At 43.3% G+C, this 25,687-nt stretch overlaps 1 protein-coding gene across 5 annotated transcripts in view; it reads left to right on the top strand.

Moving 5' to 3' along the window:
* The first annotated feature begins 864 nt into the window (after positions 1-864).
* ZNF318 (zinc finger protein 318) overlaps positions 865-25,687 on the top strand; it is a 47,466-nt gene continuing 22,643 nt past the window's right edge. For 3 of the 5 annotated variants that reach the window (XR_006789951.3, XM_045869951.3, XM_045869954.2), the window contains exons 1-6: positions 5,364-5,986; positions 8,761-8,912; positions 14,573-15,212; positions 16,234-17,676; positions 20,568-20,667; positions 23,283-23,587. Coding sequence is in view for 4 of the 5 variants with exons in the window: in XM_045869951.3 (XP_045725907.1) it covers positions 5,531-5,986; positions 8,761-8,912; positions 14,573-15,212; positions 16,234-17,676; positions 20,568-20,667; positions 23,283-23,587 (3,096 nt within the window). In the remaining variant the exon portion in view is untranslated. Of the gene's footprint in view, positions 946-4,549; positions 4,675-5,363; positions 5,987-8,760; positions 8,913-14,572; positions 15,213-16,233; positions 17,677-20,567; positions 20,668-23,282; positions 23,588-25,687 lie in introns of those variants that run through there. The other 2 variants (XM_054506469.1, XM_045869949.3) reach the window with 2 other exon arrangements.

The following is a 25,687-nucleotide window of genomic DNA, read 5'->3' as shown; positions in this document are numbered from 1 at the left end:
TTTATAGCAGCATTGTGTGTAATAGCCAAATTATGGAAACAGTCCAAATGTCCATCGACTGATGAAGGGATAAAGAAGATGTAGTGTGTGTGTGTGTATACACATATACATATTACTCAGCCATAAAAGAATGAAATCTTGCCATTCGCAACGAGGTGGATGGAGTTAGACAGCATTATGCTAAGCGAAATAAGTCAGAGAAAGACAAATACCATATGATCTCATTCATATGTGGAATTTAAGAAACAAAACAAACAAGCATAGGGAAAAAAAAGAGTGAGAGAAGCAAACCAAGAAACAGACTCTTGACAGACTATATAACAAACTGACGGTTACCAGAGGGGAGGTGGGTGATGTGATGGGGAAAATAGGTGATGGGGATTAAGGAGGGCACGTGTTGTGCTAAGCACCAGGTGTTGTATGTAAATGTTGAAGCACTAAATTGTACACCTGAAACTAATATTACACTGTATGTTACCTAACTGGAATTTAAACAAAAACTTAAAATCGATCAATCAATCAATGAATCCTTCCCGTGATATGTGCCAGGAGAGGAAAGAGACGCAGGAGAGAGTGAGTTTTATGTGGATGAAGCTCTACAGAGCCAGGGGCTGGGGGGAGAAAAGTAATAGGCAGTCAACCAGAGAAGAGGCATTACCTAGGTCCCAGCAGGAGAGTCAGAAAAAAGCCTACGAAGGTGACATAGGAGAGAAAGAGCCAACATTTGTGAATCCTCCATGCCCACAGGGAACGAAATTTGGAAGATGACAGTATCCTGCACCATCCAGGAAAGACTGCCCTTTCCCCCTAATCCCTTCTTTTCCTGCACCAAATGCTGGGGGAGGGCAGTTCAGAAATAGCAGCTGGCCAGCGAGAGAGGACAAATATACACTGAGGAGTAAAGGCAGGGATGTGGAGAAGCCTGGCACACCTCCCTTCAGCACAGTAAGTATCACGTCTGTAGCCGCCAAGAGCTGGGGAAGGGGAGAACCGTTAGCTTGAATGAGGTTTAGAGCTGTACTTGTTACCCTGGACAAGATATTTTCACTACTGCAGTTAAGACTACTCTTGTGACTGAAAAATACTTAACAAGTGAAGGGATCTGCAAGAGGTTTCATGCAGGGCATGGGAAAAACTATGCGGAAGGAAGATATGAAGGGGAAGCAGAAGTGTTTTCCAATTTTATCCCATGGAGGCCAAATCCCTTGATAAAAATAGTTATTCAGTATTAGAGAAGGATTAAAGAGGAGAGATTTTTTTTGTTAAGATTTTATTTATTTGACAGAGAGAGAGAGCACAAGCAAGGGAAGTGGCAGGCAGAGGGAGAGGGAGAAAGGGAGAAGCCCACAGAGTAGGGAGCCCAACCCTGGGATCATGACCTGAGCCGAAGGCAGACACTTAACCACCTGAGCCAACCAGGCACCCCGAGTATGCAACTCTTGATCTCGGGGTTGTGAGTCTGAGCCCCACATTGGATATAGAGATTACTAAAAAGATAAATAAACGTTTAAAAATTTTATTTTATTATTATTTTTTAAACATTTTATTTATTTATTTGACAGAGAGAGAGACAGCGAGAGAGAGAACACAAGCAGGGGGTAGTGGGAGAGAGAGAAGCAGGCTTCCCGCCGAGCAGGGAGCCCGATGTGGGCCTCGATCCCAGGACCCTGGGATCATGACCTGAGCCGAAGGCAGACGCTTAACAACTGAGCCACCCAGGTGCCCCAACGTTTAAAAATTAAAAAATATATATATTGACTCCAAGTATCTGTAAACACCTATTAACATTTTCTTCAGCATGGGTAACCAAAATTCATATATAGGCTAATAAAGGCAGGGCATAGCCTTCTGGCAGATTTTTTATTTTTATTTTATTTTTAAAGATTTTATTTTTAAGTAATCTCTACACCCAACGTGGGACTTGAACTCATGAAGTGTGATCAAGGGTTGCATGCTCTACCTGAGTCAGCCAGGTGCCACATATTTTAAATTATTTTTTCATCAAAGTAATTTAATGGGTTTTTAAATTTTATGTTATATAAATAACCCAAAAGTCAGAAAATACAAATGAGAAGAAAACAAAACCACCAAAAAACACCTTCATAATAGTCACATTCAGGAGGTTATACTGTGGTAGCAAATTATCCTTCAAAATCTCAGTGTTTTACACAACAAAGCTTTATTTCATGCTCATGGTATATGTTCAACTCAGGGTAGGGTGTGGTATTCTGCTCTACACAGTCACTCAGGGACCCAGGCTGACAGGCTGTACCATCTGGAACATGTGGCTTTTCAGTTGCCACAGCAAGGGAGGAGAGAGCATGGAAATCTTACAACTATTCTTTCCTGATTGGGCCCGGAAGTGCTTCCATTCACAGTCTATAGTGGTTAGAAATAGTAACATGGCCCCCTTTCTGAAAGAAGGAAGAGAGTATCCTTCCTTGTGCCCCAAATGAAAGGAAACACAGATATCAATGCACCCTGCTAAGGTCTGCCAGATTCCCAGATCTCCTGATGTCACAAAGCCAGAGATGACTAAAATCATCTTCTATGGACTATCTTATTTTATTTTATTTTTTAAGATTTATTTATTTATTTGAGAGAGAGAGAGAGAGCAGGGGGAGGGGCCGAGGGAGAGGGAGAAAGAGTCTTAGGCAGACTCTGGGGCTCTGAGCAGAGAGCCCCAGGCTGGGCTGGATTTCACCATCCTGAGCTAAAACCCAAAAGTCAGACGCTCAACCAACTGCGCCACGCAGGCGCCCCTGGACTATTTTATATGGCAGCTCAACTTACATACACTGTCACCCTTCAGTTGTTACCTAACCAGGTTCAGTTTGCCCCATGCGCAGCAAGCCAATCACTGAGACTTGCAGATAGGTGGCAGAGAAAGGAATTTATTTGCAAAGCAGCCAAATGTGGAGATGGGAGAACAAGTCTCAAAGCTCCCTTCTTGTGAGAAGGGGTCTTGAACATTTATGCGATTTTAGGGAGAGCATGGGTGAATGGGATTGGAAGCTAGAAAGAGTGACTAAAGGTCAAGGAATTGTTGATCTATGCAGGCGCAGTCCATTGTCATGCTTTTTCCTATGTCGCCTGTTCAAAGATGGGGTATTGACATGAGCAGGGGGTGGAGATTTCAGTCTCCTCCATGTCAAAAGGTCACCTGTGGACATTTGCGCAAGCCCAGTAAGAAGGTCTTGACCCATCTGAACTGGGTAGCAGTGGGCCTCTTAGTTTCTGGAAAACAACTAAAACAAGTATCATGTGACTTGTACCTCCGGGAGCTTTCATCTATAGAAGCTGTTATCCATCCTTATGATGTGCTCCATGGGCTGCCTCTGCTTGGAAGCAGACAATTAGAAAGTTTATTGTTTAAAAAAATGGACTCTAGGTTATATTTTGAGCAGGAGTTTTCCCCATTTTCACTCTGACAGGCCTTTTATGCTATTTAGCTGGTGTAATCAAATCTCTGAGTGGAGGTCTCTGTTGCATAGGACACATTATGAAATGTTTTAAACTGTACAGAAACCTTACATATAACTCATATGTTCTGGTTAAGAGCCATCACTTTCTCAGTGATCGATATTTCCATCGATACTGGTATTTTGTTTTCTTTTCACAAAGAAATCCCATTAACAAAATCTCTTCACTGTTAAATTACACAACTAAAAGAAAACAGAAGTGGACTGAGATGTGGATGATGAGCATTTGGCAAGTTTCATTCATTCCCTCACTGTTACTTCCCACTATACAGGTAATACCAATTCATGTTTGAACAAAATTGACTATCCATCCATGAAAAGTAGTTTTAGATGTTAACTTAATAGATTGATTATGTAAGGATTCACACATAAAATTCCAGATAAACTAACTTTGGAAAACAGAATCATTCAAGTGTTAAAAAAATATATGGAATATACTAATAACCTTGACATGATGAAGACCTTAAGCCGTGAAACCCAAAAGTCAGGAATCAAAAATTCAAATGCCTGGGGCGCCTGAGTGGTTCAGTCGGTTAAGTGTCTGCCTTCTGCTCAGGTCATGATCCCAGGGTCCTGGGATCAAGTCCTGCCTTGGGCTCCTTGCTCAGCAGGGAGCCTGCCTCTCTCTCTGCCTGCTGCTCCCCCTGCTTGTGCTCTCTCTCTCTGGCAAATAAATAAATAAAATATTTTTTAAAAAAATTAAAGAAAGAAATATTTTTTAAAAAAGAAATAAAGTATTTTAAAAAAGAATTTATTCTTACTGAGCTATGTTATAAGCAAATGCCATTATACAAACACGTGAAATTAGATATATTTTAAATTTAATATGGAAACAAATTAGAAAATGGGAATTTTATGGTTTAAAATTTTTTGTTCTGCCTTTGCTTTGGAATCAGAAACCTGATTTTCATACCAATTTCAGATTTTGTGTTTCAAGGTGATAGATGAAAACCGTCAAGGCATTGTTTCGTCTGGAAGAGTTTGGTTAGGGTCAACTTTTTTTTTCATGTTTTGACCACTGTTTTTCATCTTTCACGTGTTAACATTTTCTTGACTTTTGCATTTAGTTTGCAGGCTGAAACTGGGGACTACTGCAGCGAAGCGTCCCGGAAAATTCTGGTCATAGAATGGGGGTTCTGAATCGCTCACAGAAACTCTCCAGGCCTCCTGTCATGATACGGACCCTTTGGCAGTGAGTGACTTTCCCCATGACCAGAAGTATTCTGGTTGAGAGAGCAAACAGATTACTCTGATGTCTGCTTTGGGTTTGACTCTTCGTCCCCCAACCCATCCCCATTCTGCATTATCCCATCCCCAATTTCTATTGCCAGAGTTCAGGCAAAATGGAAAGTAAAACGATGGCTGTAGCTTCTGTGGGGCCCGGGGACTTGGTGGTCATTCTTGCCATACCTTCGCCATACCTAATGTTTTGGGGCTGTTTGTATTCCCATAACTTATAACCATTTATTGTCCCTACGTAAATGAACAAGTTTAGGGGACAGGGGCAGGGCTAAGATGCTCCCGCCACGTCCCCAGGCTTCGAGCATCCCCAAAAAGGCCAGTTTAGCTCCCGCTAATCCCTGCTCTTCCGCCAGGGCCTACCCGCGCGGAGCGCTCGGGGTCACGTGGCCGCCGGGGGCGGGGGAAGTGGGCGGCTCACCCGCCGCCATCTTGCCGGTTTGGGGCGGAGCGTCCGGGGCGCGGGTCGCGCGCTCCGCTGCCCCGCCCCTCGCCCTGCCTGGCTCCGGCTTCTGCGCTCCTCCCCACTTCTGGCTTCTGTGGCCGCTCCCTGAGTGGAGGAGCGGGGAGCCCCGGAGGGCGGGGGGGTGTGTCGGACGCGTGCTCGCGCGTCCAACCGCCAGCCGCGGCCGCGCGCTTGGCCGGGCCCCAGGGGCGGCGCGGGGCCGCGGGGAGGGGGCGGCTCCGGCTGCGGGGGCGGCGCGTGGCGGCCGTGGCGGCCGAGACTGCAGCTGCAGCGGCGCGCTGGGGCCCCGCGTCTAGGGCGCCGCCGGGTCGGAGCTGCAGCTGTGGCCGCTGCTGCCAGAGCCATGTACCGCAGCGGCGCCCGCTCCTCCGTCTCTTCGCACCGGCCTAAAGAGAGCGGCGGGGGCGGCCCGCGAACCGGCCGCAGCTCCGGCTCCTCCTCAGGCCCGGCTCGCCGCACCTCGCCGCCGCCCTCCGGCTCCTCCTCGTCGCGGAACCCCGCTCGCCGGCCCCGCTCGCCCTCAGGGCACCGCGGCCGCCGGGCCTCGCCGTCCTCGCCGCGGGGTCGCCGCGGCTCCCCGTCCCCGCCCCGCGGCCGCCGGGCCTCACCGTCCCCGCCGCGGGGTCGTCGCGTTTCCCCCTCCCCGCCGCGGGCCCGTCGTGGCTCCCCGTCGCCGCCGCGGGGCCGACGACTCTTCCCGCCGGGCCCGGCCGGTTTCCGAGGCAGCAGCCGAGGGGAGTCCCGCGCCGACTTCGCCCGGGACGGCCGCGGAGACCATCCAGGCGACAGCGGCAGCCGGGTAATCCCACCCCTCGACCGGGACTCCCTCTCTACCCTAGCCCCCTCACCCGGGCTTCCCGCTTCCAGAAACTCCCGCAGCACGGGCGCCCCGAGGCCTCCAGGCCAGAGTCCCAGGATCGAGGGCCCTCCACCCCCCACGGGCTCCCTCAGCGACGCCCGAATCTGGAGGTTCCCTGTCAGCCCCGGGATCTTCTTTTGCACAATAACGGACTCGGGACCCGTACGGGCGCCTGGTCGGGAGGCAGTGCACCATTTCAGGAATAGGCTGTTTCTCTCAGTCTAGGTGAGATGCGGAAAAGTTTGCCAGGGCGAGGGGAATGCCCTCCAAACCGTGTGCCTGGTACTTGTTCAGTAGTCGATGTTGCCTCAGAGTTCCGTGGTTTGGTATCCCCTTAGACCTGAGCTGCCCCTTGGATCTTAGAAAAGAAGCTGAAATGTCTTTGTGGCCAGTTAGGGTTGCCTAAACCCCATCAGCGTAGACACCTTGGGTGTAAACTGTTAGCAAATAGGAGCTGCTTCTCCGAAATGAGCTGTGCGTATCCACAGTCATTGTAATAACTGCCACCGCTTACTGAGTTATGTGGCAGGATTATGCCTGGCCCTTCACTTTACACATTCTCTTTGAACACTCACAACCTTTTGAGGAGAGGCAGTGAAAATTGTTCCTTATTGAATAGCTGAGGTATCCAGAGAGGTTTGAGCAACTTAATGTCACCTAGCTAAGAAGTGGTGTAGCTGTGATTCAGTCCATATCTACCTGGTTCCTGGCACGCGTGATTTTAACGGTTTTGTTTCCCTGCTAAAGGGACAGAACATGAAGTTAAGTTTAGAGGTGCCTGGCTGGCTCAGTTGGTAGAGGGTGCGACTCTTGATCTCAGGGTTTTGAGTTCAAGCCCCAGGTTGGGTGGGGAGATTATTTAAAACGAAATCTTTCTTTCTTTCTGTGTTTCTGTGTGTCTGTCTGCCTGTCTGCCTGCCTGCCTTCCTTCCATCCTTTCTTCCTTCCTCCCTTCCATCCTCACTTCCCTCCATCCTTCCTTCCTTCCCTTTTTAGAAGTAGGCTCCATGCCCAATGTGGGGCTTGAACTCATGACCAAGATCAAGAGTCACATGCTCTACCAACTGAGCCATCCCGGTGCCCCCCCAAAATAAAATCTTTAAAAAAAAAAAAAAAGTTTAGTTTAGATGTAATATTGACCTTTCACAGTAACCACCTCTGGCCTGGGGCTGGTGTTTTGGAATTGGTTTTTATTTTCAGTTCACCAATTTTTTTTCTTTAAACCCCATGACAAAGTTTCTGTTTTCTCAGGTGGGATGGGTGGGGTGGCTTTCTAAAAGTATTGGGAGTCAGAGTACTCTACGTACTCTGGTCATAGGTGAATTGACTTGTCACTATGTTGTAAGATTTTCATAGCTGAGCAGCTATAGCCTGAGGAAGCAAGCACTTCTACAGAGGAAGCAAAGAAAGTTGAACACTAGTTTCCATAACCTCCCTTTTCTCCAGTGCTCCAGGCTTTTCTGTCTCAGTAAATGACATCACCCATTGCTCAGCCAGAAACAGTGATCATCTCCCTTTTCCCAAGTCCAAGCTGTCAGTCACTTCATCCACCTTGTCAGCTCTACCTCCAGGCTACATCCCCCAAACTGTCCTCCTACCATCTCCCTAGTCTACGTCCTATTACTTCCTGTCTGTTAGGATCCTTTACACTCTTGTTACCACCCAGTTTATTCTGTACCCAGCAATCAAAATAATTTTTTTAAATCTTCATTTTATACATTTGAGAAGTATTTATTAAATATCTAGCATGTGTTAGGCTCTGTTCTGGGCACTGGGGATACAACATGAACAGTCAAAAACCCCTGCCCTCGTAGAGCTTATATTCTGCGAGAGGGAGTCAGATAATAAGTAAGATAGAGAAGTAAATTATTTTGACATGTTAAATAGAATTAAGTACTAAGAACAAACAAAAACAGAGAAAGGAGTTAATACTTTTTAATAGGGTTAGCCAGGGATGGCCTGGGAAGGTGACTTTTAATAAAGACCTGAAGGAGATGAGAGTATGAGCAATGCAAGCATCTGGAGGAAGAATGTAGTCAGATCATATCACTGTTGTGCTGGAAATCTTCCTGTGGCTTCTTACTACACTAAGAATAAAATCCAAATTTCCTAACTGGCTTCTGCCTGTCTTCTGTCACTTTGCTGCAGTCACACTGGCTGCCTTTCTGTTACCCAAAACATGCTAAGCTCATTACAGAGCTTGTTCTTTTTGCTTGAAACATCCTTCCATCTGTTTGCAAGGCTGACCTCTCATCATTCAAGCGTCAGGTTAAATAGTATCACCTCAGAAAAGCCTTCTTTAACCATTCTATCTGAAGTAGCTCCTTTTCCTTAATCTCTTCCATGTTATCATGTTTTAATGATTTTATAGCACTTTCCGCTATCAGAAGTACTTAAAAAAAAAAAACATTTTTTTATTGCTTGCTTGCTTCACTAGAAATGTATACATTCTGAGAACAGACTCAGTTTATTCTTCTCGTCCCATGCCCAGTACTAGGAAATGAAAGACTGAAAGGTCTCTGGTGGGGAGGGTTGGAAGTGTGGTCTTTCATCTAAGAAGATAGATGACTTTTTAAATGTGCTTTATTTTGGGGGTAGTAGCTTATCATAGCCATTTCTCTCTTTGTTGGGTGACAACTTTATAACTAAGGAGGAGTACATTTTTGGGCTGTCTCCACCCTATAGACTATTAACATTATCTTTTACTTTTGTAGAGGCGCTCTCCTGGTCTGCGTTCTGACTCTTCTTTGGAACAGAGCTTAAGGATCACTGTTGGTAATGACCATTTCTGTGTTGGCATACCAGAACGGCGGCGGCTTAGTGATCGACTGGGGTCACCAGTGGATAATCTGGAGGACGTGGACAGGTAGGCTTCATTTGAGGCAGGGCACACTATAATAGTGCTTGAAGGTAGAAAAGTTGCTCTTTTCTGAATAATGTATTTGAAAGAGTGGTGCCAGCACTGAAGTTATGCCCTCTGTCCAGTACAAGGTATAACATTGGAAAAGGCTTTCTGAGTGGGGAGAGTATATTGATATAGACTCTGTTGCTGAAAGAATTATGTAGAAGAAAAGACTTTAGAATGTCATCCTGGTCCACCTGGAAAGCTGAAGGGACATAAACAGAGTTCCCCAGATTAAAAACAGTTGAGATGATAAGGATTCTAAAATACTGGAACTAGGATCCTTTCTGCAAAGGAAAGTTCTGGACAAAATAGGAAATCTTGTTTTAGTGGTGTTATTTTTCAGCTTGGTCAGGTTGAAATAGAGGTTCAGAAAGGGCTTAGATAAATTCATGTCTAATATATGTATCTATATTAAATATATAAGCATTAATAGAAAGTTAAAGCTCTTTAAAAATGTTTAATTTCAGTTACTACTTTACAATTGTTGGAGTGCTGAGGAAGGACAAATACGCTCCACAGAGTGTTAAATATAGGTCCCAGGTGTTAGGAACTTAACTATATATGGGAAGAAATCACATTAGGTGTGTCTCACCTCACCAAAGTAATTAAGAATGGGAGTACAGGGAAAGCACTCTTTCTGAGAGCTGGGATCCATGTCTGTTACGGTCTCTGCCCAGCATACTGGGAGTTTTAATAAATGATTAGCAGTAGCAACAAATCAATGTGTTGCTTTTACAAACTGAGGCTGTCCATGCAGTGGTACACTGAGCATAGGCAGACAGGTGGGGGACAGCTGGACAGGAAGTCTGAAGACCAGTGCTACCCTTTGGTAATATTTACTTCAAAGCTGCAGTGGCAATTTGATGTGGCAAAGCAAGGCAGGACAGTTCTATGTCATACAACATAAGCTTCTGAAGATAGGCTTCAAGGTATGTGGCTATATCCCCTAATTGAGGCAAAAGCCCTTGCCCTTCTGGCTGCTTCTATTTTGGAAGATGGTTGAGTAGGTGGTGCATGGTGTGACTCTCTTCCTTCCTTGTTAAGGTTTTGCGGTAACTTAAGCATTTCCTCTTGTTATGTCTAGGCTTTCACCTCCCCTTTCCATAAGCTTCGTTATGCACATGTGCTTCAGAGAGCTAATTGTCTTTTTTTAAGTTGTAAAAATTAAAATTTTCCTTTTAGGGAGTTTGGGACAGTAGTTTTCTTTCCAGAATTAAGTGTTTCAGAGAGACAAGCTACCGGTGAGGCGCATGGCTGGTGCATTCAGTAGAGCATGCATCTCTTGATCTCAGGGTTATGAGTTTGAGCCCCATGTTGGATGTAGAGATTACTTAAGGAAGAAAAATAGAAGGAGGTACTAGTCCATTATATAGATTTTTGTTCCCTGTACTTTTACTCAATATGGTTTGTGTAGATAATTACTGTCTATTAAAATGTGGTCATAGAACCATTGGCGTTCTCAGGATGTCTCCTGATAGCGTGTCCAGTTTTCAGCTGTACCATTTCCAGGTCCAGGCCATTTTTGTCCTTTCTATGTAGGTTTTTACATTTTTTTCCTGGGCGCACCTGGCTGGCTCAGTCAGTAGGGCATTCAACTCTTATTCTTGAGGTTGTAAGTTTGAGCCCCATGTTGGGTATAGATACTACTTAAAAATAAAATCTTTAAAAATAAATAAATAAATGTTTTCCTGAGACCCTGGTGTTCTTTCTCTTCCCTTATTGAATATATTAAATTTTATATCCAGTTTGGATTACAGCCAAATTGCCAGAGTTGTCCAGGTTCTCACCTTGGCAGCTCTGTGTGTATTAATGTTAACTTATTCTGGAAAGGGAACATGAAGAGGTTGAATGAAGACAGCTTCTGAAGATTTGTGGATGTGAGGTCAATTTCCCCTATTAACAAAGTACTCTGCACATTGTATGTTTCATTCATGGAATTCTTAACTCTTCCTTGCCCTGACATAGGTTGAAAGAGCAAGATTTTTGCCCTCCAATTTGCTTTATTATATGTGCTGCCGAAGCAAGCACCCTCCGATTTGCCTTAGGGAAAAGACAGAAGCACACAGTTTTCTTCCAGCATTTTGGGGAAGCAGCAGAGGAAAAGATGGGATGTTTGGGCTCTGGAGGATCTTTTTTTCTTTTCTTTTCTTTTTTTTATCATATACTTTTTTTTTTTTTTTAAGATTTTATTTATTCATTTGACAGAGAGAGACACAGCGAGAGAGGGAGCACAAGCAGGGGGAGTGGGAGAGGGAGAAGCAGGCTTCCCGCCGAGCAGGGAGCCCGATGCGGGGCTCGATCCCAGGACCCTGAGATCATGACCTGAGCCGAAGGCAGACGCTTCACCAACTGAGCCACCCAGGCGCCCCTATCATATACATTTTTTAACAGCTTTATTGAGCCATAATTCATATACCATAAAATTCACCCATTTAAAGTATATAGGTCAGTGACTTTTAGTATATTCTCAGAGTTGTGAATCCACTACTATGATCAATTTTAGAACAGTTTTATTACTTGTACTCTTAGCTATTTATTAGTTAACCCCACCACCTGCCATAGCTTATCACTAATCTACTTTCTGTCTCTAATAGATTTGCCTATTCTGGACATTCCGTATGTGACTAGCATCTTTCACTTAGCATGATGTTTTTCAGGACTCACTCATGATGTAGCATATAATAGTACTTCATTCCTTTTTACTGCCAGTAATATTTCATTGTATGTGTTTTGTTTATCCATTTATCAGTGATGAATGGATGGATAAATTTGGGTTGTTTCCACTATTTGGCTATTGTGAATAATGCTACTATGAACAATTGGTGTGTAAACTTTTATGTGGATATATATTACATATTTTTTAACTTATTTAATGCAATTCATAAATACAAAGTACAAAGAGGGAGCTCCCCTCTACTTACTTGCTAGATGAGATGCTGCCCAATTCATGAATAGCTTAATAAAGCTAATTAAATCTTAAAAAAAAAAGTAGAATAGTACAGAGAGCCCCCGTGTACTCGTCACCTACATCCAACAGTCAATTTTTTAAATAGATAGACCTTATTTTAGAGAAGAGTTGGATTTAACTAAAGCTTTCAGAGTGTGTTCCTGGACTGTTCTGAGCTACAGGGTATGGGGACCTTTTTAGGATTTACTTTTACTGCAGCCAGTTCTTTCTCTTATCTTTTGGGAGATCTGGGAAAGGAGGACATGAGTTTCTAATAAGCAACTTAATTTCTGGCTGTGTTTACATGATAGCTCATTGTTTTAACTGGTAATGTGCCTTTTTTCATTGTTTTTTTGTCTCCTTTTGCTGGAGATTACAAGTCTTGACTGAGACTCTCTTGGAGCCATTTCATTATTTCTGACTTCTTGATATTTAGGGCTGGATTAGATTTTGAGCTGGTATGTCATTTGGTGGTAATATGTAATAGTTTTAGTGTGGAACTGAACATGGAAGTATGGATGAATTTGCCATTACCTGTGGAACCTGTGTTTTTTCCCCCCTACACTAATACAATCAGAGAGTTTTTTATGGTAGATGATGGAGCAATGGAGCAACTCATGGACATTCCTCCCTGGAAATAGGTATGTTCATGGCTGACAGACCTATAGAGTAAAATGTTTTACTCTAGTTATGTTTGATTTCAGAGATCATCTTTGCTTCAATCCCATTTTTTCCCTATTTTATACTATACTGAAACCTCAGAATTCCCCAGACTCTTGCAGAAGAGGTGAGTTATAGGAACCTGGATTCCCATGGGTGGCATTCTTTTAGCGGAGGTGATAAAGTTTATCTTTAATAAAAGTCTTTCATAAAGTTATTTATAGCTGTTACCCAGGTCTAAAACTTTGAACAAAGGCAGAACTGGTGAATAAGAATAGGCAACTCTTCGATGTTCTGCTAACTCAGTCCCAGAGAAAGCAACTAAAAAACAAACAAAATGAAAGAAAAGTTATTTCTTAGAAACTTTCAAAAAATAGAGGTAGGTACTAGAAACTGTAGCAAACACCAGTGTGAGTGGAATGTGAGTAACCTGTAAATTTTTCATTCAGATTATTTAAAAGTTGTATGCTCAAAGTTCTGTAGGATCTTTATTTCTATCTGTGATTAAATCAAAAATTTTCTTTTTGGGCAGTAGAAACTCTGTGACCACAGTACCCAAAAAGATTAGGACTACTGTGTGTGGTATAGAGCCCTGAACTGAAAAAGGACAAGTGTCCCAGCCTATATTTTTATCTTCACGCCACAAAGGTCCAAGACCGTTTTATTTCTATGAAATGAAAATATATAGTGAGCCAAACCACCACATACTTTTTCCCACACCCAGGATTAGCAGATGCTTGTGGATATCCAAGCAAAGTAGAAGAAGGGAATTAAACAGGCTGTGGAAGGAATTTTGTGGTTTTTAATATGTGAACTAGCAAAACAAAGCATTGGAGAACCTTCTAAAACTTGTGAGAAAATACCAGTAAGGTAGCTCAGTAGTTTAAAAAAATTTCCCCCACAGTGAAACACTTCTTTTCCAAATGATATATAGAACTTTATCTCATAAACAGATAAAATTGGAGCTAGTACAGTTTTGGTGAGGTGGAAGGCCCAGAGCCATGCAGGCTCTGCTTTTTTTTCTTTTCTTTTTTTTAAGATTTTATTTATTTATTAGAGAGCATGAGCAAGGGGAGGGGAAGAGGCCAAGGGTGAGAAGCAGACTCCCCGCTGAGCGTGGATCCCAACATGGGGCTCCATCCCAAGACCCTGAGCTGAAGTCAGATGCTTAACTGACTGAGCCACCCAGGTGCTGCCAGGCTCTGCTTTCTTAGCATGTCTTTCTTTTAGGCAGCTCCTGAGCAGACTTCAGAATCTCTGTAGAACATAGCTTGAGGGCGCCTGGGTGGCTCTGTCGGTTAAGCATCTGCCTTCGGCTCAGGTCATGATCCCAGGGTCCTGGGATCAAGCCCCACGTCGGTCTCTCTCCTCAGCGGGAACCTGCTTCTCTCTCTCCCTGATGTTCCCCCTGCTTGTCCTCTCTCTCTCTGTCAAATAAATAAAATCTTAAAAAAAAAAAAAAGAACAGCTTGAAAATCATTGATCTGGCCTGGTGTTTCTCAAATGTTAAAGTGCATACCTATCACCTGGAGATCCTGTTAAAATGCAGGTTCTGATTCAGGAGGCCTGGATAGAGGCTGAGAATCCACATTTCTAAAAAGTTCCTAGGTAATACAGATGCTGCTGATTCAGATCACACTTTTGGTAGCAAAGAGCTAGAATTTAAGCTAGTGTGGAGTTGTTCAATCCAGGGCCTTTTGTAGTCTGGTAGTGGTATTTTCACATCTCCCAAACCCTGGTGTGATATTCTGCATCTCCAAAGTCTAGTCAAAGAGATTAGCCTAAGAGCTCTGTCTAGAGAGACTAGTAATATCTCTCCTTGGTTAGAGGCTGAAGCTGCTTGTGCCCTGGAGAAAGGGAAAAGAAATGTTCCATAGGTTTGTTCTTGGACTTCATGATTGTGTTTTGTCTTAAGTATTTTGTAGCCCCTTGGCTGAATGTCAGGCTCTTAATCTTGTCTGGTCTTGCTGTTTCCAAGTCCATTGTATTCAGTGATGCTTGTCTCTTTCCTCAGGGATGACCTGACTGATGATTCTGTCTTCACTCGAAGTTCCCAATGCTCTCGAGGTCTTGAACGATATATTTCCCGGGAGGAGGGACCTCTTAGTCCGTTCTTAGGACAACTTGATGAGGACTACCGGACAAGAGAAACTTTCCTGCATCGTTCTGATTATAGTCCCCATATCAGTTGTCATGATGAGCTGTTGCGGGGAACAGAAAGGAATAGAGATAAACTCAAAGGTTCCTACTCCATACGACCCGAGGAAAGGAGTCGGGAGGCCAAACGGCCCCGTTACGATGACACAGAGAAGATACACAGCATGGGAGGTGATCACTCAGGTTTTACATCAGGGACCCGCAACTATCGACAGCGTAGACGAAGCCCAAGCCCTAGGTTTCTAGATCCTGAGTTTCGAGAGCTGGACCTTGCCAGGCGAAAACGAGAGGAAGAGGAGGAACGGAGTAGGAGCTTGAGTCAGGAGCTGGTTGGCGTTGATGGTGGTGACACTAGCTGTCCCATTCCTGGACTGTCGGGTGTCCTAACAGCATCAGAGCCAGGATATTCTTTACATCGGCCTGAGGAAGTATCTGTGATGCCCAAGAAGTCAATTCTGAAGAAACGGATTGAGGTGGACATGGAGCCTTCCATTCAGGTCTCTGCTTCATTTCTAGGATCTCTTGCTAGTCCCTCTAATATCTTGAAACTTGGTTACTTTTCTGGGGGGGTGTGTCCCTAACGGTATCTTTGTAATATATCCTGGACCAACCTTGTTATGCCTATGAGCTCTATCTTCCAGGATTCTCCAAAGGAAACTGTAGGCCTTACAGTGCAATCATACCTCGAAGCCCTTGAAGTAGAGGGCTTCTATTGTCATATATTAGGCTTTCTAAATAAACACTTTTGAGTATTTATTGTAAGTTTTTTCTCTAAATTGGGTAGCCCTGTAGGAATCTTTGAATGTGGATATCTTGGAAATTAAGCTTAAAGGGCAAAGAGAGGAGATGATCTGAATTTTTCTCATTTCTCTTTAGAGAGAAGACAAGATTCATGAGTGGTAGGTCACTAGACCAGAAATCAGGTGATTCTGATTCCGGTCCCACTGCCACCCCCTTGCTGTGCGATTTTTAGGCAAGTCACCTCACCATTCTGGGCCTTGTTATTTTTCCCTCATCTGTGAAAAGATGATCAGGCATGAGCACTAGTTTTTAGCTATTCTCTTAGGAGTCCAAGGTTTCTGAAGGAGTACCTAAGGGCACATAAAGAAGCAAAGGGAGGCTGATCAGTTAGGGTTTCACAGTTTCCTAATCCCACTTGAACCAAAGCAGCTCCACTTTTATGTCTTTTTTTCCTCCTTCGAGGGACCCATGGAAGAGCTAGAGCATCTCTAAAGTCCTTTTGAATTCATATTCCTTGGTAAGGACTACAACAAATGGGCAAAAGTGAGGATTCATGCCAGTCTGCCTTATTTCATGTTTCCCCTTGCTTCAGCAGAAGCATCTGGAGAGATGGAGACCCAAATCTTGACCCTGCCTAAGGATACTGTACCTCCCTTTCATTCATACTTATCATTCCCCTATTAATTCAAGAAGAACCAAGTATTTAAGTATTTATCTCAATTACTAGTTTTCTGAGATTCTGCATAGAGGCTAAATCACTTGTGCTTGTCTTTGCAGCTTGATAGTTTTTCCAGCAGCACCAGCTCCAGCCAGGATCACCCTGTCTACTCTGGTCACCCATCTCTTCCACTAAGTGGTGCTATTGCTGCTTTTGCCTCAGAGATTGAAAATAAGGGAACTATGGTAGAGACTACCCTGAAGGAACCTCAGGGCAGCCTCTACCAATGGGGTCCTCTCCCTGGGATGCCCAAAGACAACAGTCCTCTCAGAGAGAAGTTTGGAAGTTTTCTCTGCCACAAGGAGAAACTGAATATGAAGCCTGAGGGGCCTGAGCGACACACAGACTTCTTGCTCCCCCATGAGAGGGCTAGCCAGGATGGCAGTGGTTTTTCCCGCATTTTGAGCATGTTGGCAGACTCTACCAGTACACAGGAAAAAAGGCGCCGTAGTTTCCCTGACATTGAGGATGAGGAGAAATTTCTCTATGGGGATGAAGAAGAGGATTTAAAGGCAGAATCTCCACCAAAGCCCCTTGGGGGCTCTGCGAGTGAAGTCTTGAGACAGAAGGCAAGCTCCCTGCCCTCTTCAGCTCCAGCTGTAAAACTAGAATCAATAGAAGAGACCAATCCAGAATATGCCAAGATTCATGACTTGCTCAAGACCATAGGGCTGGATATCGGGGTAGCAGAGATTAGTAAACTGGCCGCCCGCACCCAGGAACGACTTCATGGCAAGAAACCATCACGTTCCTCTGCTGACCGCCGTTCATCAGTTGACCGGCACTTTTCAGCAGACCGCTGTTCCTCAGTTGACCACCATTTCTCAGCTGATCGGCACTCCTCAGATCCTCACAGACTGGAGAGCAGGGAGGCACACCATAGCAATACCCACTCCCCAGAGGTGTCCCATCCACATCCAGTCTCCCCTGTAGATCCTTACCTGCTCACAAAAAACAGCCCCCCATTCCTAAAGTCTGACCATTCAGTGGGTCATGTTGCAGGGTCAGAGGTAGTTGGCAGTGGTTTTCAGTCATCTGTGGCTGTCAGATGCATGTTACCGTCAGCCCCGTCTGCCCCAATTAGACTTCCACATCCTGCTTCATTATCTCAGTTTCATATGCCAAGGGCCTCTCAGTTTGCTGCAGCTCGGATACCTCCAAACTACCAGGGACCTGCCATTCCCTCTGCTTCCTTTGATGCCTACAGGCATTACATGGCATATGCAGCCTCAAGGTGGCCCATGTACCCCGCCTCTCAACCATCCAACCACTCTCTACCTGAACCACACAGGGTAATACCCGTTACCAAACAAGCTACTCGTAGCCGTCCCAATCTCCGTGTGATACCCACTGTGACTCCTGATGAGCCCAAACAGGAGGAGTCAGTGCTAAGCTCAATTCCTACTGCTCAAGTGCCTGTCCAGGTGTCCATCCCATCACTCATAAGATACAATCCGGAGAAGATCTCTGATGAGAAGAACCGTGCTTCCCAGAAGCAGAAGGTAAACACTAGCTTTGGGCATCCTGTGCCTGAGCCTTCCTATTTTAACATAAATTGGTATTTGTCTTTTAAAGGGAGTAAGGTCCTTTTACTTTTAAGTTTTTGGAGGCTGCTGTCCTCGCTCTAAGTAATGTATATACCCCCTCTGTTTTTCTCATGTTTTCTCATTAGGACTAAACTAAATTCTGGCCCTAGGCCCCACTGTGAGTTCTTGACTTCTTTTTTCTTTTTAAAGTGTCTCTATCAGGGGGCGCCTGGGTGGCTCAGTCGTTAAGCGTCTGCCTTCGGCTCAGGTCATGATCCCAGGGTCCTGGGATCAAGCCCTGCATCGGGCTCCCTGCTCCATGGGAAGCCTGCTTCTCCCTCTCCCACTCCCCCTGCTTGTGCTCTCTCTCTCACTGTCTCTCTCTCTCTGTCAAAAAAATAGAATCTTTAAAAAAAATATAAAGTGTCTCTATCAGAATTACTGGGCTTAGAACACTATGGGTAGGAGTTGAGAGCCTTAAAGTTTTCAAATATGACCTCATCAGGGAATGAGGAACCAAAATGGGATTGGGTTAAGAAGAATCAGTAAACCTGTTTTCATCTTAGTGAGTTTGGGATCCTTTTCCTATAGTGATTATGAGGGTTAAAAGCTAATACCTGGTTGTTGCTTGGTAATTAAACCCAAGAAATAAGCTTTGCTTGTTCGGTTTCTTTTAGAGTCCCGGACTCTATAAAACAATACTTTTTTATGACACTTTAAAAAAAGTAGTTTTTATACTACAAAGTTCATTGTGTTCTCTGGTATAGGAAGGGAGCAGTGGCTGGGGTAAAGATGTAATGATTCTAGATGTTTTAAAACAACAGGTAAAAAATAGGGATGAGGAATACGGAATAGCAGAAATTCAGATGGAAAAATTAATGCGTTCTCTTAATTTTAAAGGTCCTTAGTAACTATAACTCACTTTGTTTAGGAACATAAAAATGTAATATATAAATTTGGTTTGCTAATACAATAATGAAAACCTGAGGAGAAAAAAAGGGAAAAAATGGAGGGCCAATCATTTTTTTTCCAATTTAAAGGAAATTTAGCTAATTCTTGAGAAGACAGAAATCATTCTTCTTAATTTTTCTTTTTTTTTTTTAAAGATTTTATTTATTTATTTGAGACAGAGAGAATGAGAGAGAGAGAGCACATGAGAGGGGGGAGGGTCAGAGGCAGAAGCAGGCTCCCTGCCAAGCAGGGAGCCCGATGCGGGACTTGATCCAGGGACTCCAGGATCATGACCTGAGCCGAAGGCAGTCACTTAACCAACTGAGCCACCCAGGCGCCCTCTTCTTAATTTTTCATTGTACTTAGATACTCTGAACTCCAGAAAGAGGGGGATAGGTTCAATACAGACAAAACCCGAGACTGCACAGACACTGTTTGTAGACTGAATGCTTTCCCTTTACTTCTTCTTCAAGAACCTAGCACTAATACACAGGTTTTCCACACTAGTCCATTATAAACAAGCTGTATTTGTTTTTTCCATTAAGTAGTAGTAATACAGTTGAAACACTGTGGGCTTTTGGCTATATGTACCTGGATTTGATTTTACTTGATTTGAGTTGATTTATATACCTGGATTTTAAATTAAAAAAAAAAAGATTATTTATTTATTTGAGAGAGAGAGAGAGCATGAGCGGGGAGGAGGGGCAGAGGGAGAGGGAGAAGCAGACTCCCCGCTGAGCAGGGAGCCCGCTGTAGGACTCAATCCCAGGACCCTGGGATCATGACCTGAGCTGAAGGCAGACACTTAGCTAGCTGAGCCACCCAGGTGCCCTGGATTTTAAATTTTCTTACTATATGATCTTGGGTATGTTACTTGATCTTTCGCAACTTCAGTTTTCTTACTATAAAGCAGAGATAGTGTCATGAGGATTAAATAAGATGATGTATGTAATGCAACTAACACAGTGTGTCCCCTATAACACTTATTAGTTCCCTTCTTGATGGTTCCCTTTGAGCTCAGAACCACTGTCTAATAGTTGCTATCAGTAACTTTAGGTTAACATTAATAGCATAGTGCTTCCTGGGGCGGCTGGGTGGCTCAGCAGGTTGAACGTCTGACTCTTGATTTCAGGCCAGGTCATGGTCTCAGGGTAGTGGGATTGAGCCCCACGTTGGGATCCACGCTGGGTGTGGAGCCTGCTTGAGATTCTCTCCCTCTCCATCTGCCCCTGCTACCCACCCCCCCAAGAAAAAAATAGTATAGTGCTTTCTGCATAAAAATAATACTTCTGGGGCAATGTAGCTCTGATAAGGATAATTCTATTCTGGAATTTGGGTCAGAATGAAATATCACCTTTGATATAAAGTCAGAACTTATGTGTGCAGACATTTGGATCCTTGGATTCTGATATCATCTAGCATGACAGCTTATGGAAGAGAGCAATAGAAAAGTGAGGATGTGCTATGGTGAGCACTGTGAATTGTGTAAAACTGATGAATCACAGACCTGTACCTCTGAAACAAATCATACATTATATGTTAAAAAAAAAAAAAAGATAGTAGGAAGGGAAAAATGAAGGGGGGGAATCGGAGGGGGAGACAAACCATGAGAGACCATGGACTCTGAGAAACAAACTGAGGGTTCTGAGCGGGGGGGGATGGGTTAGCTTGGTGATGGGTATTAAAGAGGACACATATTGAATGGAGCACTGGGTGTTACACACTTTATTATATATCAAAAACTAATGATGTAATGTATATATGTTTGTTATATATCAGAAACTAATGATGTATGGTGATTAACATAATAAAATTTAAAAAAAATCATTACTAGATTAAATCTTCTTTCTTAGACTTTGGAAAAAAAAAAAAGAAAAAGGAGGATGTTGGAGGCTGAAGGATGTTGTACTTTGCAGGTTATTGAAGAGAGGGAAAAGCTAAAGAGTGACCGGGAAGCTCGCCAGAAGAAGATGTACTACCTCAGGACTGAATTGGAGCGGCTTCATAAACAACAAGGTATCAGACACTCCTGTGCGTGACTGCCTTTTTGTAGTAACTTGAGTAGGAGACCTACTCAAGGAGAGCTGTGAGGACTCTCAGACGGGTTCAGTGACTTCTGAAGCCTTACTTTTTAAAAAAATTTTGACTTAATTGGACTTAGAGAAAAGTTGCAATAAAAAGTTACAGTAATAGTGTAAAGAATTCTCAGGTATTCTCTATGATTATTAGCATTTTACCATATTTGCTCTAACCTTTTTTCCCTCTCAATCTTTGTGTGTGTGTGTGGGGGGGGTGTATGTGTGTGATTTTTCCTGAATTCTTTAAGAGTAAGTTTTAGATATGATCCTCCTTTACTCCTAAATACTTCATTGTGAAGATGAAGTGAACATACTCCTAACAATAAAGAATTCACTTGCATAACCATTGTATACTTATCAAAATTAAGAAATTAACCATAATGTAATACTAGTCTACTAATCTAATTTCAATTTCACTGATTGTCCTATTAATGCCCTAAAATGCAAGATAATGCATTGCATTCAGTTGTCATGTTCTTTTACTCTCCTTTTTCTGTAATAGTTCCTGAATCTTTGTTTCATGACATTGACATTTTAGAAGAAAAGTCACATATTTGTAGAATGTCCTTTAATTTTGGTTTGTGTGGTGTTTCCTTACAGTTAAATTTAGGTTATGCATTTTTGACAGGAACATCACAGAAGTGATGCTGAGTTCGTATCAGGTGTTGATTTCAGTCCCATTACTGGTGATGTCAACTTTGATCATTTGGTTAAGGTGGTGTCTTCAAGGGTTTCTTCACTGGAAAGTTATTATTTTATCCTTTATAATTAGTAGGTAACTTTATAGGAGAGATATTTATAGGAATAAATATTCAGTTACTCCTCAAATTTCCTCTGACTAGTTTTAGCATTCATTGGTGATTCTTGCCTGAATCAGTTATTGTGATGGATGTTAGTGATTTTCTAATTTCATCATTCCTTCTACTTTTATTAGTTGGCTTTCTCCTGTGATGAAGAGCTTCCTGCCCATCCCTCTTCTCCCATTCATTGATCCATGTATGTTGGTGTGAACCCATGGACTCTCCATTCAACAAGTTTTAATAATTTACTTTTGATCATTTTCATGCCCAAAGTGCCCCAGATTTCGCAGTGGGAGCCCCTTTGAGTTGACTTCTGTGTCCTTTGATATGTTCCCATCATTTTTTGAGTACTTCCTTTTGGCACAAAAAAATGTTCATGATGTCTCTTTGATTCCATCTCTTCATTTGTGCTTTTAGGAATTCACATACACGCTGAGGAAGGAACATAACAAGGCTTCTAAATATTATAGCTTGATGATAGCATGGCAGAACAGAGTGGGAGAAGATACAATTTCTTCTGTTTGGGTTTAGACTGTTCAGGGATGAGAAATTTAGTTACTAATCCGGTGAGGATTATTTCATGAGAACCTGCAGTTTAGAATAGGAGATAACATTAGGTGAACCTGAGGCAAAACCTAACACTCAATGCAGGTACCGGTGAAGGATCTTTTTTTTTTTTTTTTTTTGGTGAAGGATCCTTAAATCAGATAAAGTCAAATATGTGACTGAATGGTTTTTGCCTTCTGAATAATACTTTAGTTTTCTGAAGAAGACTGCCACCGGATTCATAGTTTGGGGTTTTTTTAAAGATTTATTTATTTTAGAGAAAGTGAGAGCATGCTGGGGAGGGGCAGAGGGAGCGAGAGAAGCCTAAGCAGACTCCAAGCTAAGCACGGAGCTCAATGCAGGGCTTGATCCCAGAACCCTGAGATCATGACCTGAACCAAAACCAAGAGCCGGACGCTTATCCAACTGAGTCACCCAGATGCCCCTGGATTCATAGTTAACAACATAAGGACAAATGCATACAAACTTGTATATACCATTTTGGGGATTCATGGAGTTCTGAAGCCTGCCTGTAGATCCTTAGCTAATAACTCCTATATAAGAGATAATGTAATCAGTCATCCTTTACCTCCATAGAAACTTCGCCTAGGGGTGCCTGAGTGGTTCAGTCAGTTAAGCGTCTGCCTTTGGCTTAGGTCATGATCCTGGAGTCTTGGGATGGAACCCCGAGTCAGGCTTCCTCCTCAGAGGAGAATCTGCTTCTCCCTCTCCCTTTGCCCCTCCCCCTGCTTATGCTCATTCTCTCTTATAAATAAAAATTTAAAAAAAAAGAAGACGAAAGAAAAGAAACTTCACCTAAACTAGCCCATGTGGAAGGAGAGTCTTGCTTTTAGGAAGGAATGTTTATTTGTTTGTTTGTTTGTTTAAAGATTTTATTTATTTAATTGACAGAGACACACACAGCGAGAGATGGAACACAAGCAGGGAGAGTGGGAGAGGGAGAAGCAGGCTTCCCGCTGAGCAGGGAAACCCGATGCGGGGCTCGATCCCAGGACCCTGGGATCATGACCTGAGCCGAAGGCAGTCGCTTAACCAACTGAGCCACCCAGGCACCCCAGGAAGGAATGTTTTAAGGGAAAAGATTTTGTCACCATGACCTCTTGGGAGATTACTACTTACAATGGAAACATGACTTGTCTTAACTTACTTTCCTTGTGTTTCTTTCTTTTGACATTTAACTACTCAGGGGAAATGCTACGCAAGAAACGAAGGGAGAAAGATGGCCACAAAGACCCGCTCCTCGTGGAGGTGAGTCGGCTTCAGGATAACATTATGAAGGACATTGCAGAACTTCGACAAGAGGCAGAAGAGGCAGAAAAGAAGCAGTCTGAACTGGACAAAGTGGCTCAGATCCTGGGAATTAACATTTTGGATAAATCCCAAAAGTCTTCAAATGAGAGTAAAGAGACTCCAGAGAAGTCTGGGAAAGCAGAAAAATCTAAGAGCCCAGAAAAAGTGTCATCATCCTCAAACTCCTCTTCCAACAGCAAGGTAACAACTCAGCTTTTCTGTTTCTATTATATCTTTTATTTCCATGGACTCCTAAAGAAGCCTTTTATTAACTAAGCATTCCCTTAGTTTCCTTTTCCAACCTGTTCTTAACTCATATTAGAGTTATTTTTGTAAAGCACAGATCAGATCATGGGACTCTACTTCAGAATTTTAGTAGTTCCCATTGCCCACAGAGTAGAATCCCAGATCCTTAGCATTCAGGGCTTTCTATGTTCTTGTTCTCGCCTTTACTCCTTAACCCACTCCAGCATGGTTTTCTAATCTTCTTGTAACGTCTATATACCATTTTGTGCATTCACAGTTAGCAACTGGGTCAATGCCATGCTGCATAGCCAGTGAATACACTTCAGTTCTCAAATCAGTATTTGATACAGGGACACTGTCTCCTAAAAATGCTTTACTCCCTTGGCTTTTCTCACATTTCTTTTCCTCCTAGTATGCTGGCTGCTGCTACTTAGTCTCCTTTGCTGTGTGTTGTCTTATACCTAATCTTTAAATATTTTAGTTCTGCAGGACTCAGTCGTAGCCCAGTTCTCCAGAATTCTGCTCTCTCCCTAGGTCATTTTATCCAGGTCTATGCTGAAATTCCATGCTGACAACTTCTGGTTTTATATTCTAGCTCAAATGAGTTTGGTGAGGTCCAAATTTGAGCGTCCAACAGTTTTACTCACTATTTCCACTTCATTGTTTCATAGACACTTTAACATCAACATATCCTGGGGCGTCTGGTTGGCTCAGTCGGTTGAGCGTCTGCCTTTGGCTTGGGTTATGATCTCAGGGTCCTGGGATTGAGCCCCATGTTGGGCTCCCTGCTCAGCGGGGAGCCTGCTTCTCCCTCTCCCTCTGCAGCTCCCCTTGCTTGTGCACGCACTCTCTCTCTCTCTGTCAAATAAATAAATAAAATCTTTAAAAAAAATAAAGTCAACACATCCTAAACTAAACTAATGATGTACGCATCCTCCCTCTTTCCTGCCTTCAGTGTTCTCCATCTCAGTGGCCCCACTGTCCAACAATTTTCATGCCAGTAACCTGAAAACCTTTCTTAGTGCTTCCCTCTCCCTAACTGCTCCATACTGAATCAATGAGATTCTTTCAGTTCTCCCTCTGACGTAAATCTCGGTTTCATCCATCTCACCATCTTTATTGCCATCCAAGCCACCTACAATTCCTGCTTGTATGACTACACTCTTAATCCTTTCTCCACATATAGCCAGTGATTGCAGTACTCCCTTGCCTACCTCTTCAGCCTCATTTCATGCTTCTTTTCCCCCTTGCTCATTATAATTTCATTATTGGCCGTTTCTTCTTTCCTGCCATGATCCACAGCAGCAAAGTAGATACTTCATATTTTGCCTCCTCTGCACTTAACTCAGTGAACTCAGTTTTAAATTCAAATCTCATGTAAGTGCAAGATTGACAGATTCTCTTGGGGCCCCTGGGTGGCTCAGTTGGTTAAGCATCTGCCTTCAGCTCAGGTTGTGATCCTAGGGTCCTGGGATCGAGCTCCTGCATTGGGCTCCCTGCTCCACGGGGAGTCTACTTCTCCCGCTCCCTCTGCCGCTCCCCCTGCTTGTGCTCTTCCTCTCTCTTTCAAATAAATAAATAAAATCTTAAAAAAACAAAACTTGATTAAGATCATGTCTGTTCTCATGCCCATCTCTTCCACTAAGTAAGAACTCCCTGAGAATAAAAGAGTAGAACTCATGTATCTTTGTGTTTCCAATGGCATCCACTTTGTCTGTTATATAGTAGATACTCAGTGTTGGGGAGGTAGAAAAGAGGATATTCTGTATTCTCTATCAACCAGGCTCTGATTTTTCCATTCTTCCTGGGAGAGTTCTCTTTTTCAGTCAGGTAGGACTATACTCTTTTTATACCAGGGCATTGAGTTCAGGGCCTTTGATGGGAAAAGAGCTTGAAAGTTTTGGCCTTAGTTGACTTATACATTATTTGGGGCCCATTTGTGCAGCAGCCCCATAATGACCGATCACCTTGATTTGAATGAGACTTCATGTTCTCTGAGGCCAACATGGATATGTTACAATTCAGTATTAATTTCAGTAGTAAGGAATGTGTCTA

This window comes from Mirounga angustirostris, unplaced genomic scaffold (assembly GCF_029215605.1).
Source record: "Mirounga angustirostris isolate CCGP_5_RB_7025 unplaced genomic scaffold, mMirAng1.0.hap1 SCAF_8, whole genome shotgun sequence".
In the NCBI taxonomy this organism is placed as follows: Eukaryota; Metazoa; Chordata; class Mammalia; order Carnivora; family Phocidae; genus Mirounga; species Mirounga angustirostris.
This window is presented reverse-complemented; position numbering and strand designations above follow the sequence as displayed.